The 20,500-nt window shown below is 48.6% G+C and overlaps 1 protein-coding gene across 1 annotated transcript in view; it reads right to left on the bottom strand.

Moving 5' to 3' along the window:
- The window catches only part of LOC124123594 (trifunctional enzyme subunit beta, mitochondrial-like), a 32,370-nt gene that overhangs the window by 685 nt on the left and 11,185 nt on the right, over positions 1 to 20,500 (bottom strand). The window contains exons 8-13 of the mRNA XM_046486799.2: positions 18,788 to 18,875; positions 12,786 to 12,910; positions 10,828 to 10,955; positions 9,693 to 9,780; positions 4,860 to 4,934; positions 4,432 to 4,596 (exon numbers count right to left, since the gene is read on the bottom strand). Coding sequence (XP_046342755.1) covers positions 4,432 to 4,596; positions 4,860 to 4,934; positions 9,693 to 9,780; positions 10,828 to 10,955; positions 12,786 to 12,910; positions 18,788 to 18,875 — 669 coding nt within the window. The remainder of the gene's footprint in view (positions 1 to 4,431; positions 4,597 to 4,859; positions 4,935 to 9,692; positions 9,781 to 10,827; positions 10,956 to 12,785; positions 12,911 to 18,787; positions 18,876 to 20,500) is intronic.

Genomic DNA, 20,500 nt, shown 5'->3' on the forward strand with positions numbered 1-20,500 from the left:
TGTCATGTGCTCTCAACATCTTCCAACAATCCACAACAGCAGAAAATCAGCAAATGGCCTATGAGGATGTTCAGGATGACTCATAAGGAATCTGTCTCTCTCACCAGGAATGTCAAATTCTAAGGATTTAGAAAGCAGGGTAGGGTATGTGGTGTCTCCACAGGTGTCCCCGGGGGTAACAGCTAGGTACAAGGCTGTACATGGTGTCCCCGGGGGCAACAGCTAGGTATGAGGCTGTACATGGCGTCCCCAGGGGTAACAGCTAGGTATGAGGCTGTACATGGTGTCCCCGGGGGTAACAGCTAGGTACAAGGCTGTACATGGTGTCCCTCGGGGCAACAGCTAGGTACAAGGCTGTACATGGTGTCCCCGGGGGTAACAGCTAGGTATGAGGTTGTACATGGTGTCCCCGGGGGTAACAGCTAGGTACAAGGCTGTACATGGTGTCCCTGGGGGCAACAGCTAGGTATGAGGTTGTACGTGGTGTCCTCAGGGGTAACAGCTAGGTGCAAGGCTGTAGATGGTGTCCCCGGGGGGTAACAGCTAGGTATGAGGTTGTACGTGGGGTCCCCAGGGGTAACTGCTAGGTATGAGGTTGTACGTGGGGTCCCCAGGGGTAACTGCTAGGTATGAGGTTGTACGTGGTGTCCCCGGGGGGTAACAGCTAGGTATGAGGCTGTACATGGTGTCCCCGGGGGTAACAGCTAGGTATGAGGCTGTACATGGTGTCCCCGGGGGCAACAGCTAGGTATGAGGTTGTACGTGGCGTCCCCAGGGGTAACAGCTAGGTGCAAGGCTGTAGATGGTGTCCCTGGGGGGTAACAGCTAGGTATGAGGTTGTACATGGTGTCCCCGGGGGTAACAGCTAGGTATGAGGTTGTACATGGTGTCCCCGGGGGCTAACAGCTAGGTACAAGGCTGTACATGGTGTCCCCGGGGGGTAACAGCTAGGAATGAGGTTGTACGTGGTGTCCCCAGGGGTAACAGCTAGGTGCAAGGCTGTAGATGGTGTCCCTGGGGGGTAACAGCTAGGTATGAGGTTGTACGTGGCATCCCCAGGGGTAACAGCTAGGTATGAGGTTGTACGTGGTGTCCCCGGGGGGTAACAGCTAGGTATGAGGTTGTACATGGTGTCCCCGGGGGCTAACAGCTAGGTACAAGGCTGTACATGGTGTCCCCGGGGGGTAACAGCTAGGTATGAGGCTGTACATGGTGTCCCCGGGGGGTAACAGCTAGGAATGAGGTTGTACGTGGTGTCCCCAGGGGTAACAGCTAGGTATGAGGTTGTACATGGTGTCCCCGGGGGGTAACAGCTAGGTATGAGGTTGTACGTGGTGTCCCTGGGGGCAACAGCTAAGTATGAGGTTGTACGTGGTGTCCCCAGGGGTAACAGCTAGGTACGAGGTTGTACATGGTGTCCCCCGGGGGTAACAGCTAGGTACAAGGCTGTACATGGTGTCCCCAGGGGTAACAGCTAGGTATGAGGTTGTACATGGTGTCCCCAGGGGTAACAGCTAGGTGCAAGGCTGTACATGGTGTCCCCGGGGGGTAACAGCTAGGTATGAGGCTGTACATGGTGTCCCTGGGGGTAACAGCTAGGTATGAGGTTGTACATGGTGTCCCCGGGGGGTAACAGCTAGGTATGAGGTTGTACGTGGTGTCCCCAGGGGTAACAGCTAGGTGCAAGGCTGTACATGGTGTCCCCGGGGGGTAACAGCTAGGTATGAGGCTGTACATGGTGTCCCCGGGGGGTAACAGCTAGGTATGAGGCTGTACATGGTGTCCCCGGGGGCAACAGCTAGGTATGAGGTTGTACGTGGCGTCCCCAGGGGTAACAGCTAGGTGCAAGGCTGTAGATGGTGTCCCTGGGGGGTAACAGCTAGGTATGAGGTTGTACGTGGCATCCCCAGGGGTAACAGCTAGGTATGAGGTTGTACGTGGTGTCCCCGGGGGGTAACAGCTAGGTATGAGGTTGTACATGGTGTCCCCGGGGGATAACAGCTAGGTACAAGGCTGTACATGGTGTCCCCGGGGGGTAACAGCTAGGTATGAGGCTGTACAGGGTGTCCCCGGGGGGTAACAGCTAGGAATGAGGTTGTACGTGGTGTCCCTGGGGGCAACAGCTAAGTATGAGGTTGTACGTGGTGTCCCCAGGGGTAACAGCTAGGTATGAGGTTGTACATGGTGTCCCTCGGGGGTAACAGCTAGGTACAAGGCTGTACATGGTGTCCCCAGGGGTAACAGCTAGGTATGAGGTTGTACATGGTGTCCCCAGGGGTAACAGCTAGGTATGAGGTTGTACATGGTGTCCCCAGGGGTAACAGCTAGGTGCAAGGCTGTACATGGTGTCCCCGGGGGGTAACAGCTAGGTATGAGGCTGTACATGGTGTCCCCGGGGGGTAACAGCTAGGTATGAGGTTGTACGTGGTGTCCCCAGGGGTAACAGCTAGGTGCAAGGCTGTACATGGTGTCCCCGGGGGGTAACAGCTAGGTATGAGGCTGTACATGGTGTCCCCGGGGGGTAACAGCTAGGTATGAGGCTGTACATGGTGTCCCCGGGGGCAACAGCTAGGTATGAGGTTGTACGTGGCGTCCCCAGGGGTAACAGCTAGGTGCAAGGCTGTAGATGGTGTCCCTGGGGGGTAACAGCTAGGTATGAGGTTGTACGTGGCATCCCCAGGGGTAACAGCTAGGTATGAGGTTGTACGTGGTGTCCCCGGGGGGTAACAGCTAGGTATGAGGTTGTACATGGTGTCCCCGGGGGATAACAGCTAGGTACAAGGCTGTACATGGTGTCCCCGGGGGGTAACAGCTAGGTATGAGGCTGTACAGGGTGTCCCCGGGGGGTAACAGCTAGGAATGAGGTTGTACGTGGTGTCCCTGGGGGCAACAGCTAAGTATGAGGTTGTACGTGGTGTCCCCAGGGGTAACAGCTAGGTATGAGGTTGTACATGGTGTCCCTCGGGGGTAACAGCTAGGTACAAGGCTGTACATGGTGTCCCCAGGGGTAACAGCTAGGTATGAGGTTGTACATGGTGTCCCCAGGGGTAACAGCTAGGTATGAGGTTGTACATGGTGTCCCCAGGGGTAACAGCTAGGTGCAAGGCTGTACATGGTGTCCCCGGGGGGTAACAGCTAGGTATGAGGCTGTACATGGTGTCCCTGGGGGTAACAGCTAGGTATGAGGTTGTACATGGTGTCCCCGGGGGGTAACAGCTAGGTATGAGGTTGTACGTGGTGTCCCAGGGAGCAACAGCTAGGTATGAGGTTGTACATGGTGTCCCCGGGTGCAACAGCTAGGTATGAGGTTGTACGTAGTGTCCCTGGGGGGTAACAGCTAGGTGCAAGGCTGTACATGGTGTCCCCGGGGGGTAACAGCTAGGTATGAGGCTGTACATGGTGTCCCCGGGGGGTAACAGCTAGGTATGAGGCTGTACATGGTGTCCCCGGGGGGTAACAGCTAGGTATGAGGTTGTACATGGTGTCCCCAGGGGGTAACAGCTAGGTATGAGGTTGTACGTGGTGTCCCCGGGGGTAACAGCTAGGTATGAGGTTGTACGTGGTGTCCCCGGGGGGTAACAGCTAGGTTTGAGGTTGTACATGGTGTCCCGGGGGTAACAGCTAGGTATGAGGTTGTACGTGGTGTCCCCGGGGGTAACAGCTAGGTACAAGGCTGTACATGGTGTCCCCGGGGGTAACAGCTAGGTATGAGGTTGTACATGGTGTCCCCGGGGGGGTAACAGCTAGGTATGAGGTTGTACATGGTGTCCCTGGGGGGGTAACAGCTAGGTATGAGGTTGTACATGGTGTCCCCGGGGGGTAACAGCTAGGTATGAGGTTGTACATGGTGTCCCCGGGGGGGGGGTAACAGATAGGTATGAGGCTGTACGTGGTGTCCCCAGGGGGTAACAGCTAGGTATGAGGTTGTACGTGGTGTCCCCGGGGGGTAACAGCTAGGTATAAGGCTGTACGTGGTGTCCCCAGGGGGTAACAGCTAGGTATGAGGTTGTACATGGTGTCCCCGGGGGGTAACAGCTAGGTACAAGGCCGTACGTGGTGTCCCCAGGGGGTAACAGCTAGGTATGAGGTTGTACATGGTGTCCCCGGGGGGTAACAGCTAGGTATGAGGTTGTACATGGTGTCCCCGGGGGGTAACAGCTAGGTATGAGGTTGTACATGGTGTCCCCTGGGGGTAACAGCTAGGTACGAGGCTGTACGTGGTGTCCCCAGGGGGTAACAGATATGTAGGAGGCTGTATGTGGTTGCCTGGGGGGTAACAGCGAGGTATGAGGCTGTATGTGGTGTCCCCAGGGAGTAACAGATATGTAGGAGGCTGTATGTGGTTGCCTGGGGGGTAACAGGTAGTTAAAAGGTTGACATGGTGTCCTCAGGGGGGTGAGAAATGAATGTGGCGACCGTATGCATACTGACCAGTCCTCCTGCTGCACATGCTGCAACGACTGCGTACTGTCCGTCCTCCGCCTCCAGACGATTGGCTGCTGTTGTGACCAGCCTTACCCCAGTCGCTCCGAACGGATGTCCCAGGGACAGCGAACCACCCCACAGATTCAGCTTCTCCATGGGCGGGGCTCCATACTGCACACATCACAAGCAGTGTCAACTACAAGCTCATGGTCGGAAACAATAATCAACTGAGAACTGATATCTGGCCCTTAACATTGCAACGCTCCACTTTACCTGTGAAACAATCGTATCGACATGGTGGAGGAAATGAGTAAATAAATTCATAAATGTTCTCAACAGCAGCCAACCAGAAAACCCGACTTGACATGTTTAACAAGCTTCAATCTATATAAAAACATTACTTGCTGCATCCTGACTCACAACCAATTGTTCACCTTTGCTGATCTGTTCATGTACGACTTGCAGAAGAAGTCCGAGTCCAGAGCCTTGAGGTTTGCCATAATCTGGCCCTGGAAGTAGGGTGCAACTCATATAGGAAGGTACAACTCATATAGGGAGGTACAACTCATATAGAGAGGTACAACTCATATAGGGAGGTACAACTCATATAGGGAGGTACAACTCATATAGGGAGGAACTACTCATATAGAGAGGTACAACTGGTATAGGGAGGTACAACTCATATAGGGAGGTACAACTCATATAGGGAGGGACTACTCATATAGGGAGGTACAACTCATATAGGGAGGGACTACTCATATAGGAAGGTACAACTCATATAGGGAGGTACAACTCATATAGGGAGGGACTACTCATATAGGGAGGTACAACTCATATAGGGAGGGACTACTCATATAGGGAGGTACTACTCATATAGGGAGGTACAACTCATATAGGGAGGTGCAACTCATATAGGAAGGTACAACTCATATAGGGAGGTACAACTCATATAGGGAGGTGCAACTCATATAGGGAGGTACAACTCATATAGGGAGGTACAACTCATATAGGGAGGTACAACTCATATAGGGAGGTGCAACTCATATAGGAAGGTACAACTCATATAGGGAGGTACAACTCATACAGGGAGGTGCAACTCATACAGGGAGGTACAACTCATATAGGGAGGTACAACTCATATAGGGAGGTACTACTCATATAGGGAGGTACAACTCATATAGGGAGGTGCAACTCATATAGGAAGGTACAACTGGTATAGGGAGGTACAACTCATATAGGGAGGTACAACTCATACAGGGAGGTACAACTCATACAGGGAGGTACAACTCATATAGGGAGGTACAACTCATATAGGGAGGTACTACTCATATAGGGAGGTACAACTCATATAGGGAGGTGCAACTCATATAGGAAGGTACAACTGGTATAGGGAGGTACAACTCATATAGGGAGGTACAACTCATATAGGGAGGTGCAACTCATATAGGAAGGTACAACTCATATAGGGAGGTACAACTCATATAGGGAGGTGCAACTCATATAGGAAGGTACAACTCATATAGGGAGGTACAACTCATATAGGGAGGTACAACTCATATAGGGAGGTACAACTCATATAGGAAGGTACAACTCATATAGTAAGGTACAACTCATATAGGAAGGTACAACTCATATAGGGAGGTACAACTCATATAGGGAGGTACAACTCATATAGGGAGGTAAAACTCATATAGGGAGGGACTACTCATATAGAGAGGTACAACTCATATAGAGAGGTACAACTCATATAGGGAGGTACAACTCATATAGGGAGGAACTACTCATATAGAGAGGTACAACTCATATAGAGAGGTACAACTCATATAGGAAGGTACAACTCATATAGGAAGGTACAACTCATATAGGGAGGTACAACTCATATAGGGAGGTACAACTCATATAGGGAGGGACTACTCATATAGAGAGGTACAACTCATATAGCGAGGTACAACTCATATAGGGAGGTACAACTCATATAGGGAGGTACAACTCATATAGGGAGGTACAACTCATACAGGGAGGTACAACTCATATAGGGAGGTACAACTCATATAGAGAGGTACAACTCATATAGAGAGGTACAACTCATATAGGGAGGTACAACTCATATAGGGAGGTACAACTCATACAGGGAGGTACAACTCATATAGAGAGGTACAACTCATATAGAGAGGTACAACTCATATAGAGAGGTACAACTCATATAGGGAGGTACAACTCATATAGGGAGGTACAACTCATATAGAGAGGTACAACTCATACAGGGAGGTACAACTCATATAGGGAGGTACAACTCATATAGGGACGGACTACTCATATAGGGAGGTACAACTCATATAGGGACGGACTACTCATATAGAGGTACAACTCATATAGGGAGGTACAACTCATATAGGAAGGTACAACTCATATAGGGAGGTACAACTCATATAGAGAGGTACAACTGGTATAGGGAGGTACAACTCATATAGGGAGGTACAACTCATATAGGGAGGTACAACTCATACAGGGAGGTACAACTCATATAGGAAGGTACAACTGATATAGGAAGGTACAACTCATATAGGGAGGTACAACTCATATAGGGAGGTACAACTCATATAGGAAGGTACAACTCATATAGGGAGGTACAACTCATACAGGGAGGTACAACTCATATAGGGAGGTACAACTCATACAGGGAGGTACAACTCATACAGGGAGGTACAACTCATATAGGGAGGGACTACTCATATAGAGAGGTACAACTCATATAGAGAGGTACAACTCATATAGGGAGGTACAACTCATATAGGGAGGTACAACTCATATAGAGAGGTACAACTCATACAGGGAGGTACAACTCATATAGGGAGGTACAACTCATACAGGGAGGTACAACTCATATAGGGAGGTACAACTCATATAGGGAGGGACTACTCATATAGAGAGGTACAACTCATACAGGGAGGTACAACTCATATAGGGAGGTACAACTCATATAGGGAGGTACAACTAATTTGGAGAGGTAAAACTCATACAGGGAGGTACAACTCATATAGGGAGGTACAACTCATACAGGGAGGTACAACTCATATAGGGAGGTACAACTCATATAGGGAGGGACTACTCATATAGAGAGGTACAACTCATACAGGGAGGTACAACTCATATAGGGAGGTACAACTCATACAGGGAGGTACAACTCATATAGGGAGGTACAACTGATATAGAGAGGTACAACTGGTATAGGGAGGTACAACTCATATAGGAAGGTACAACTCATATAGGGAGGTACAACTCATATAGGGAGGTACTACTCATATAGGGAGGTACAACTCATATAGAGAGGTACAACTGGTATAGGGAGGTACAACTCATATATGGAGGTACAACTCATATAGGGAGGTACAACTGGTATAGGGAGGTACAACTCCCTCCATATGAGTGGTGACATGCAAGTGGCCTCCATGTGAGTGGTGACATGCAAGTGGCCTCCATGTGAGTGGCAGCATGTGAGTGGCCTCCATGTGAGTGGTGACATGCAAGTGGCCTCCATGTGAGTGGCAGCATGTGAGTGGCCTCCATATGAGTGGTGACATGCAAGAGGCCTCCATGTGAGTGGTAGCATGCAAGTGGCCTCCATGTGAGTGGTAGCATGCAAGAGGCCTCCATGTGAGTGGCCTCCATGTGAGTGGTAGCATGCAAGTGGCCTCCATGTGAGTGGTAGCATGCAAGAGGCCTCCATGTGAGTGGCCTCCATGTGAGTGGTAGCATGCAAGTGGCCTCCATGTGAGTGGTTACATGCAAGTGGCCTCCATGTGAGTTGCCTCCATATGAGTGGTGACATGCAAGTGGCCTCCATGTGAGTGGCCTCAGTATGAGTGGTGACATGCAAGTGGCCTCCATGTGAGTGGCCTCAGTATGAGTTGTGACATGCAAGTGGCCTCCATGTGAGTGGCCTCAGTATGAGTTGTGACATGCAAGTGGCCTCCATGTGACTGGCCTCAGTATGAGTGGTGACATGCAAGTGGCCTCCATGTGAGTGGCCTCAGTATGAGTTGTGACATGCAAGTGGCCTCCATGTGAGTGGCGGAATGTGAGTGGCCTCAGTATGAGTGGTGACAAGCAAGTGGCAGCATGTGAGTGGCCCCCATATGAGTTGTGACATGCAAGTGGCCTCAATGTGAGTGGTGACATGCAAGTGGCCTCAATGTGAGTGGCATCATGTGAGTGGCCTCAATGTGAATAGTGGCATGTATGTGGCGGCATGTGAATTGTGACATGTATGTGGCCTCCATATGAGTGATGACATGCGAGTGGTGATGTGAGTCATGACATGTGAGTGTGACGTTAGTGATGACATGTCAGTGGTGATGTGAATGATGACATGTAAGTGTGACGTGAGTCATGACATGTCAGTGGTGATGTGAGTCATGACATGTCAGTGTGATGTTAGTGATGACATGTAAGTGGTGATGTGAGTGATGACATGTAAGAGGTGATATGAGTCAAGACATGTGAGTGTGACTTGAGTGATGACATGTCAGTGGTGATGTGAGTCATGACATGTGAGTGTGACGTTAGTGATGACATGTAAGTGGTGATGTGAGCGATGACATGTAAGAGGTGATATGAGTCATGACATGTGAGTGTGACTTGAGTGATGACATGTCAGTGGTGATGTGAGTCATGACATGTGAGTGTGACGTTAGTGATGACATGTAAGTGGTGATGTGAGTGATGACATGTAAGAGGTGATGTGAGTCATGACATGTGAGTGTGACGTTAGTGATGACATGTAAGTGGTGATGTGAGTGATGACATGTAAGAGGTGATATGAGTCATGACATGTCAGTGTGACGTGAGTGATGACATGTGAGTGTGATATGAGTGATGACATGTGAGTGTGACGTGAGTGATGACATGTAAGAGGTGATGTGAGTCATGACATGTGAGTGTGATATGAGTGATGACATGTGAGTGTGACGTGAGTGATGACATGTAAGAGGTGATATGAGTCATGACATGTGAGTGTGACGTGAGTGATGACATGTGAGTGGTGATGTGAGTCATGACATGTAAGTGTGACGTGAGTCATGACATGTGAGTGGTCATGTGAGTCATGACATGTGAGTGGTGATGTGAGTGATGACATGTGAGTGGTGATTTGTGTGATGACATGTGAGTGGTGATTTGTGTGATGACATGTAAGTGTGACGTGAGTGTGACATGAGTGATGACATGAGAGTGCCCTCTATGGCTGTTTGTGACTTTAGGAGACATACTGCGAATGCTTCATGGTACTCGAACACACTGATGTCAGACATGGCGAGGCCAGCCTTCTCCACAATTCTTGGTGTGGCATATGCTGGACTGTGAAGAAAGGAAACACAGAGGTTCAACAAGGACCCCAACATACAAGACGACAACGAGTGACTGTGCTGTCATGGTCCAATCCTTGAAACTTGTGACAAAAGTCTGTCATGCATGAGTGAGGACGGAAACAAGTGCTTATCAAATTCAATGGAAGCATCATATAGTTACCTACACACTTCAATTTCTTTAGCTTAATGAAACAAATGACATGACCAGCACATACTAACAGACCTATACAAACAACACGTGTGACCTACCCTGTCAACACATGTGACCTACCCTGACAACACATGTGACCTACCCTGACAACACATGTGACCTACCCTGACAACACATGACTTACCCTGGCATCATGTGACCTACCCCAGCACCATGTGACCTATCCCAGCAGCATGTGTGTGACCTATCCCAGCAGCGTGTGTGACCTATCCTAGCGGCATGTGACCTACCCCAGCACCATGTGACCTATCCCAGCAGCGAGTGTGGGACCTATCCCAGCAACGAGTGTGTGACATATCCGAGCAGCGTGTGACCTACCCCAGAGTGTGTGACCTATCCCAGCAGCGAGTGTGTGACCTATCCCAGCAGTGTGTGTGACCTATCCTTGCAGACTGTGACCTACCCCAGCAGCAGGTGACCTACCCCAGAGTGTGTGACCTATCCCAGCAGCATGTGTGACCTATCCCAGCAGCGTGTGTGTAACCTATCCCAGCAGCGTGTGTGTGACCTATCCCAGCAGCGTGTGTGTGACCTATCCCAGCAGTGTGTGTGACCTACCCCAGCAGCAGGTGACCTACGCCAGAGTGTGTGACCTATCCCAGCAGCGTGTGTGACCTATCCCTGCAGCATGTGACCTACCCCAGCAGCAGGTAACCTACCCCAGAGTGTGTGACCTATCCCAGCAGCGTGTGTGACCTATCCCAGCAGCGTGTGTGACCTATCCCAGCAGCGTGTGTGACCTATCCCTGCAGCGTGTGTGTCCTATCCGAGCAGCGTGTGACCTACCCCAGAGTGTGTGACCTACCCCTGCAGCGTGTGACCTACCCCAGCAGCAGTTGGTCCTTGGGGTCCTGTGCCACATACAGGTAGTCGCGGAGGTATGCCTTGGGCTTTAGGCCCAGCTCCAGGGCCTTCTCCTCGGACATGATGAGACAGGCAGAGGCTCCGTCAGTCTGTGGGGCAGAGAAGGTCATCATTATCAGCCTCCTTCTTTGAGCGGCATTTCAGACGTTGGTGCCGGAACAACTATGTGTGTATCAACTTCTAAAGACAGTGGGTGCATGTTGTTTATGTCACAGTCATATAAACAAGCTGACCTGAGGTTGCTGGCGTGACCAACAATCTGCAGTTGGGGTACAATGGCATGTGTCAGCTGAAACACTGATCCTCAGCCCTGCATAGGAGACAGGGTTAGCTTGAGCTGAATCCCCATAAGAGACAGGGTTAGCTTTAGCTAAATCCCCATAGGAGACAGGGTTAGCTTTAGCTGAATCCCCATAAGAGACAGGGTTAGCTTTAGCCGAATTCCCATAGGAGACAGGGTTAGCTTTAGCCGAATCCCCATAGGAGACAGGTTATCTTCACCCGAATCCCCATGGGGTACTGGGGTTATTTTTATCTGAATCCACATTGGGAACTTGGGGTATCTTCAGCTGAATCCCCATGGAGTACTGGGGTTATCTTTATCTGAATCCCTATCCCTATGGGGTACTGGGGTTTATCTTTAGCATGTTTAGCTGAATCCCCATGGGGTACTGGGATTATCTTTATCTGAATCCCTATCCCTATGGGGTACTGGGGTTTATCTTTAGCATGTTTAGCTGAATCCCCATTGAGTACTGGGGTTTATCTTTAGCATGTTTAGCTGAATCCCCATGGGGTACTGGGGTTATCTTTATCTGAATCCCTATCCCTATGGGGTACTGGGGTTTATATTTAGCATGCTTAGCTGAATCCCCATGGGGTACTGGGGTTATCTTTATCTGAATCCCTATCCCTATGGGGTACTGGGGTTTATCTTTAGCATGTTTAGCTGAATCCCCATGGGGTACTGGGGTTATCTTTATCCCTATCCCTATGGGGTACTGGGGTTTATCTTTAGCATGTTTAGCTGAATCCCCATTGAGTACTGGGGTTTATATTTAGCATGTTTAGCTGAATCCCCATGGGGTACTGGGGTTATCTTTATCTTTATCCCTATCCCTATGGGGTACTGGGGTTTATCTTCAGCATGTTTAGCTGAATCCCCATTGAGTACTGGGGTTTATCTTTAGCATGTTTAGCTGAATCCCCATGGGGTACTGGGGTTATCTTTATCTGAATCCCTATCCCTATGGGGTACTGGGGTTTATCTTTAGCATGTTTAGCTGAATCCCCATGGGGTACTGGGGTTATCTTTATCCCTATCCCTATGGGGTACTGGGGTTTATCTTTAGCATGTTTAGCTGAATCCCCATTGAGTACTGGGGTTTATCTTTAGCATGTTTAGCTGAATCCCCATGGGGTACTGGGGTTATCTTTATCTGAATCCCTATCCCTATGGGGTACTGGGGTTTATCTTCAGCATGTTTAGCTGAATCCCCATTGAGTACTGGGGTTTATCTTTAGCATGTTTAGCTGAATCCCCATGGGGTACTGGGGTTATCTTTATCTGAATCCCTATCCCTATGGGGTACTGGGGTTTATCTTTAGCATGTTTAGCTGAATCCCCATGGGGTATTGGGCTTATCTTTAGGATGCTTAGCTAAAACCCCACGGGGTACTTGAGTTATTTATAGCCAAATCCCAAAGGGATACTGGGGTTATCAGTCTAACATACTTTTTGATCTATTCATTTCCTCCTCTATTCTGTAGCGCGTGGATGACATGAACTTGAGGCTTAATTTGATATGACCATATTTCTGCAACTATAAGGGTAATAGTGATAGCAAGTCCTCTTGATGTCAGATCATTTCTAGATAAAGTGTACTTATTTATGACCACATAGGACACAGACAGCTTACCAGAAACGAAGCGTTGGCGGCCGTGATCGTGCCATGTGGCTTGACGAAGGCGGCCCGGAGTTTCCCCATGGCCTGCATGGACGACGGACGGATGCCATTGTCCTTGTCTACCGGAGCAGCAACACCTGCGTGGGGACACAGCATAATGTTTACAAACCCCAACATCATCAGCAATCCCTGGCCAGGCCTCAATTTTGCAACTGATTTGGTCCCTATAGCAATCTACTTTTGTTTTCTGTGATCAGTATTTTCATGTCAGTCGCCAGTATGTACCTGGTCATAACTCAAGTTTGCGATTAAAATAGTTTTGGTAATAAAATCAACAATGTGATCGAAGCGACAGTACAAATTATCTATATTTTGTAACAATCTCGTCTGGTAAAATGAGCTTCACATATTGATCGAAGGAAGTGCTGATAGGTTATTAGTCACAGTGCTAGTAATGTCAGGTGTTCACCAGGCTGTGGGAAGTGTAGGTTCATGCATGTGGTGTACCTATCTTCTGGAAAGGAAAATAAAACACGGTGGCCGATACAGGGAAAGTGTTTTTCAACTTTGCCCACCTGAAACACCAACAAAGTGCCCAAGAGAATCAGATAATGAATCAGATTGCCTGCCCCACCTATTCAAGGTTTCATGACTCGCAGGGGAAAGGATGGTTTGGCTGAGTACATTAACAAAAATTTCGTCTGCTAGTTCTGAATGTGCTCCGTCGTCTGCTAGTTCTGAATGTGCTCCGTCGTCAGCTAGTTCTGAATGTGCTCCGTCGTCTGCTAGTTCTGAATGTGCTCCGTCGTCTGCTAGTTCTGAATGTGCTCCGTCGTCTGCTAGTTCTGAATGTGCTCTGTCGTCTGCTAGTTCTGAATGTGCTCCGTCGTCTGCTACCGTATTTTCTTGAGTATAGAGTGCACTTTTTTTCGAAAAAAACACAGCTGTGTAGAAGGGGGTGCGCATTATACACGAATTATGAGTTTGGATGTTTTTTTCCCCCATGGAAAGACATTACCGTGAGCACGAAACACCATGTCAACAAATCCATACACTACGCAAAATAATTATGTAATTACACTGTCTGGCTATAAAAAGTGTTCTTTGTATATCTGGACTTATGTTTGTAACTTATTTCATTGATTTTATTCAAAATTCCTTATAATATTGTTTTTATTAATTTCGGCGAAATCGTGTGTGAAGCGATCGGAAGATCGCACAACTCACCGTTATTAACAGCAACCACGGTCAGAATACCGCTATTGACGCCTTGAAACAAACTTTAGTTGACAGAGAATGGATACATATATCATAAATGACATACTTTGACTCGTTAAAAGTCATATTTGTTTTTGTTTGACGATTCTATGTCAACATGAAATTCTCGCGATCACGTGATCATGTGCGCGTGAGCCTTGACGGTGACTGGTCAGACATGTTCTATGTAAAAAATAATACCTGGGAATAGCGATCAGCTGCTTCGCTTAGGGTTATTATTATTTTAAATATGTTTATTATAGGTTGCATATAATTAAGAAAATAATGGAATATATTATTCCTGATAAATAAAATAGTTTCAGATACAATTGTTGCCGATCCTTGCATTAAAAATCTTATAAAGTTATATCATTGGGTGTGTCTTGACCGAATCACCGGTCGATTCCAAGAAAACGTGTGTACAGCTGATTGCTGTTTCCAGCTTAGTTTACGAGAAAAAACGCAAGGTAATCTTAATCCCTAAATATAAAACAATGCCTAGCCGAACAATAAATACTATTTAAACGGTAAATAAACATGTCTGGTGATTTTTTATCTCAAATTTCGAATTTGTACTGACGAAGTTTCTCAGCACCCGTTCGTTTGCCGGACTTCGCTGAAAGGGTACGGTGTAAAAGAATTCTGCGCATAATATTCAAATTTCTTTTTTTTCCAAAATATTGAACCCGCTAGAGGGGGGTGCGCATTATACATGGGTGCGCACTATACTCAAGAAAATACGGTAGTTCTGAATGTGCTCCGTCGTCTGCTAGTTCTGAATGTGCTCCATCGTCTGCTAGTTCTGAATGTGCTCCATCGTCTGCTAGTTCTGAATGTGCTCCGTCGTCTGCTAGTTCTGAATGTGCTCCGTTGTCTGCTAGTTCTGAATGTGCTCCGTCGTCTGCTTAATTAAACTGGTTTCACTGTTGGTATTACTGATCTGAGTACTAAGTGAACTTCCGGACCATAAATACATGAATATCACAACCAAATTCTCTCATAACGTTTCATTCTGAGAATGTACAGTGACAAATATCATTGTCATTGTTTTCAGCGTCATGCCTCTCTTATTGTTCATAAGACGGTAAGTGCATGGTAAGGCTTTTTTTCAATATGCTTAAACATAGGGAAAGGGTCAGACATTGCACGCTATGCTTAATGCATATTACTGCTTGTTCTTGACAGAAAAGAGCTGTGTGAAGGTCTTTCCTTGAAGAAGTTGTTCCAACTAGCTGAGAGGCCAACCCTGTCACACAGCTCCCACGTGACCAAAGGAAGTGATGTCACGGATCCTCACATTACTCTGGAGTCCGGACATCGGAAGGCATCGTGGGGAGGTAGATCTGCGATGGGTGGGTCACTTTAGACGCAGTAATGCAGGATAAGTATACAAATATAAAAAATATCTAGGATTTTACTAGATTTTTTACTTATCCTGCATTACTCCTTAATGAATCTTTATCCGACAGAATCGGTGGAGGACATACCTTCAGATGTGGACTTTCATATCAGATCTCTGTTTCCTCAGCCAGTCCTTGGCTGTGTCACAGGTCAACTTCGAGTGACCAATCCATGTATGGGAACCTCCGTTCCCCTCAGCCCGTCCTCGGCTGTATGGTCGGCATCAATGACCATTTCATGGATGGGAACCAAGAGTCAGGTATGCGGTGTGTCCAGGTACTACGCAGCCATAGACGTTAACCATCTCAAGTTAAAGCTGTAGTCTGGTGTACCGAGCCGTATGCAAGTGGGGCATGAACCTTCTAGTCAAGAGCATTTAAGCCAGGGGAGGTCGAGAGGCCAGATCTGGACTGGAGGCAAGGTCAGTGGCGTTTAGTAGTGGTGACCTGTTCAGCCACTACTAATGGACCAAAACTGTGTGTTCCTTGCACATCCTCCAGTGCAACATCTCTCAGGTAGTGACTGGCGAGGATTGTGTTTGATCGTCAGAAACACCCCTCCATGATGGTACGTAGAGAGCAGTTGCTGTGTAGCGCCATGGTGGAGGCGACTGCCCGGATCTCATGCAGGATGTTGGAGCGTGGCGGGTCCAATCCCGCTGCCTTGTAGGCCTGGAGAATGATGGCTCGCAGCAAGAGGACGATTGTGTTGCAGCTGATTTCCGCTCGCTAGGTCATATATACTGGTATGAAGAGGCGTCGTCGTTGTCTGCGGCATTCCTCGGATTGTCTGATGGGCAACAGAGTGCTCTAACAAGACATAGATGAAGGTCCTGTTCATCTTCCTAGCCCACAGTCAAAATTAGAGGAGGGATGAGGAACAATCTATCTGGCTGTCCTGGGAGTTGATTCTTGGCAATGAAGTCGCAGCATAGTCCCAGATACAAGGCTCCATGTGCTCCATGCTCAAAGCGGACATGCAAGATGTCCAATTGTAGTGGGGGAATTCTTGGAGAGGCCAGACATCTTAAGATAGCCTGTTGTGATCTCCGTTTTCTGGACACACAGAGGTACTGTCTGAAAGCTTTGGGGGAAAGCGGGGGACAGTCTTTACAGTGTGAACCCTGGAGGCATTGGGATGTACACTTAAGGCACAGGGAGTGGGGATCCCATGCCGGCACTTTGAGCAGGAGGGCATGATATCTGCAATGAAGCAGTGTAAAATCACAATGCGTCCTTGCCCGATCATGTATGCTATAGTACCAATAGTAGATTAAAATGTATCAATAGAACTGATTATATTCCAGTAAACCTTTGTGTTGTTTGGTGAATCAGGACTTCATTTCATTTATCAATTATAAAGTTGGCTCCCTACACATTTTCTTGGCTCCTTAAAATACTACTTTGCTCCTTTAAAAAAATCTTAAGGCGCCAAGTGGCTCTCTGGAAAACAAATTAACATCATCAGCAGCCCCAGGGGGTACGGAGACACAGCATGATAAAAAAGAGGACAAAATCATCAATATCCTTGATGCACCACCTACCCTGAACCTTGTAGGCCAGCTTGTCAGTGTCACCTAGCTGGAACCTTGTAGGCCAGCTTGTCAGTGTCACCTAGCTGGAACCTTGTAAGCCAGCATGTCAGTGTCACCTACCTGGAACCTTGTAGGCCAGCTTGTCAGTGTCACCTAGCTGGAACCTTGTAGGCCAGCATGTCAGTGTCACCTAGCTGGAACCTTGTAGGCCAGCTTGTCAGTGTCACCTAGCTGGAACCTTGTAGGCCAGCTTGTCAGTGTCACCTAGCTGGAACCTTGTAGGCCAGCTTGTCAGTGTCACCTAGCTGGAACCTTGTTGGCCAGCATGTCAGTGTCACCTAGCTGGAACCTTGTAGGCCAGCTTGTCAGTGTCACCTAGCTGGAACCTTGTAAGCCAGCTTGTCAGTGTCACCTTCCTGGAACCTTGTAGGCCAGCATGTCAGTGTCACCTACCTGGAACCTTGTAGGCCAGCTTGTCAGTGTCACCTACCTGGAACCTTGTAGGCCAGCTTGTCAGTGTCACCTACCTGGAACCTTGTAGGCCAGCTTGTCAGTGTCACCTAAGTGGAACTTTGTAGGCCAGCTTGTCAGTGTCACCTAGCTGGAACCTTGTAGGCCAGCATGTCAGTGTCACCTAGCTGGAACCTTGTAGGCCAGCATGTCAGTGTCACCTAGCTGAAACCTTGTAGGCCAGCATGTCAGTGTCACCTAAGTGGAACCTTGTAGGCCAGCTTGTCTGTGTCACCTAGCTGGAACCTTGTAGGCCAGCTTGTCAGTGTCACCTAAGTGGAACCTTGCAGGCCAGCTTGTCAGTGTCACCTAAGTGGAACCTTGTAGGCCAGCTTGTCAGTGTCACCTAAGTGGAACCGTGTAGGCCAGCTTGTCAGTGTCACCTAAGTGGAACCTTGTAGGCCAGCTTGTCTGTGTCACCTAAGTGGAACCTTGTAGGCCAGCTTTTCAGTGTCACCTAGCTGGAACCTTGTAGGCCAGCATGTCAGTGTCACCTAGCTGGAACCTTGTAGGCCAGCATGTCAGTGTCACCTAGCTGAAACCTTGTAGGCCAGCATGTCAGTGTCACCTAAGTGGAACCTTGTAGGACAGCTTGTCTGTGTCACCTAGCTGGAACCTTGTAGGCCAGCTTGTCAGTGTCACCTAAGTGGAACCTTGTAGGCCAGCTTGTCTGTGTCACCTAGCTGGAACCTTGTAGGCCAGCTTGTCAGTGTCACCTAAGTGGAACCTTGTAGGCCAGCTTGTCAGTGTCACCTAAGTGGAACCTTGTAGGCCAGCTTGTCTGTGTCACCTAGCTGGAACCTTGTAGGCCAGCTTGTCAGTGTCACCTAAGTGGAACCTTGTAGGCCAGCTTGTCAGTGTCACCTAAGTGGAACCTTGTAGGCCAGCTTGTCAGTGTCACCTAAGTGGAACCTTGTAGGCCAGCTTGTCTGTGTCACCTAAGTGGAACCTTGTAGGCCAGCTTTTCAGTGTCACCTAGCTGGAACCTTGTAGGCCAGCATGTCAGTGTCACCTAAGTGGAACCTTGTAGGCCAGCTTGTCAGTGTCACCTAAGTGGAACCTTGTAGGCCAGCTTGTCAGTGTCACCTAGCTGGAACCTTGTAGGCCAGCTTGTCAGTGTCACCTAAGTGGAACCTTGTAGGCCAGCATGTCAGTGTCACCTAAGTGGAACCTTGTAGGCCAGCTTGTCAGTGTCACCTAAGTGGAACCTTGTAGGCCAGCATGTCAGTGTCACCTAAGTGGAACCTTGTAGGCCAGCTTGTCAGTGTCACCTACCTGGAACCTTGTAGGCCAGCTTGTCTGTGTCACCTACCTGGAACCTTGTAGGCCAGCTTGTCAGTAAGCAGACCCTTGTCACTTGCAGTCTTGGCTAAAGTGTGAGACCTCACAGCAAACTCATCCTGAAAAGATGAATCAAACACATTTACATATGCTGATGTTGAACACCTAATGTTGATCTTTAAACAAGAGATGTGGGAACATACATTGATGCTGAACACCAGATGGGGGACATACGTTGATGCTAAACACCAGATGAGGGGGACGTATGTTGATGCTGAATACCAGATGGGGGGGACATACGTTGATGTTGAACACCAGATTTTGGAGGGAGGGAGGGGGGGAAAAGACATATGTCGATTCTGAACACCAGATGAGGGGGACATAAGGGGGACGCATGTTGATGTTGAACACCAGATGGGGGACATATGTTGATGTTGAACATGGGGTACCTGATAGGGGGACCTGTGTTGATCACCACACAGGAGACATACATTGATGCTTAACACCAGGTGACGGGGACGTATGTTGATGCTGAACACTAGATGGGGGGTCATACATTGATGCTGAACACCAGATGGGGGGGGGGGACATACATTGATGCTGAACACCAGATGGGGGGAAATACATTGAGGCTGAACACCAGATGAGGGGGACGTATGTTGATACTGAACACCACATGGGGGACATACATTGATGCTGAACACCACATGGGGGGGACATACATTGATGCCGAACACCAGATGGGGGGGACATACATTGATGCTGAACACCAGACGGGGGGAAATACATTGATGCTGAACACAAGATGGGGGGACATACATTGATGCTGAACACCAGATGGGGGGACGTATGTTGATGCTGAACACCACATGGGGGACGTATGTTGATGCTGAACACCAGATGGGGGGACATACATTGATGCTGAACACCAGATGGGGGGGACATACATTGATGCTGAACGCCAGATGGGGGGAAATACATTGATGCTGAACACCACATGGGGGGGGCGAACATTGATGCTGAACACCAGATGGGGGGGGCATACATTGATGCTGAACACCAGAAGGGGGGATATACATTGATGCTGAACACCAGATGGGGGGACATACATTGATGCTGAACACCAGATGGGGGATATACATTGATGCTGAACACCAGAAGGGGGGACATACATTGATGCTGAACACCAGATGGGGGGGACATACATTGATGCTGAACGCCAGATGGGGGGACATACATTGATGCAGAACACCAGATGGGGGGGTGTATGTTGATGCTGAACACCACATGGGGGACATACATTGATGCTGAACACCAGATGGGGGGACATACATTGATGCTGAACACCAGATGGGGCAAATACATTGATGCTGAACACCAGAAGGGGGGACGTACATTGATGCTGAACACCAGATGGGGGAACATACATTGATGCTGAACACCAGATGAAGAGGACATACATTGATGCTGAACACCACATAGGGGACATACATTGATGCTGAACACAAGATGGGGGGAAAAAAATTGCTGCTGCACCAGATGGGGGGGGGGGGGGGAAACATACATTGATGCTGAACACCAGATGGGGGGGGGGGGGGGGGACATACATTGATGCTGAACACCAGATGGGGGAACATACATTGATGCTGAACACCACATGGGGGACATACATTGATGCTGAACACCAGATAGGGGGACATACATTGATGCTGAACACCACATGGGGGGACATACATTGATACTG

This window comes from Haliotis rufescens, unplaced genomic scaffold, assembly GCF_023055435.1.
Source record: "Haliotis rufescens isolate VD_foot unplaced genomic scaffold, xgHalRufe1.0.p SCAF_2, whole genome shotgun sequence".
NCBI classification, from domain to species: domain Eukaryota; kingdom Metazoa; phylum Mollusca; class Gastropoda; order Lepetellida; family Haliotidae; genus Haliotis; species Haliotis rufescens.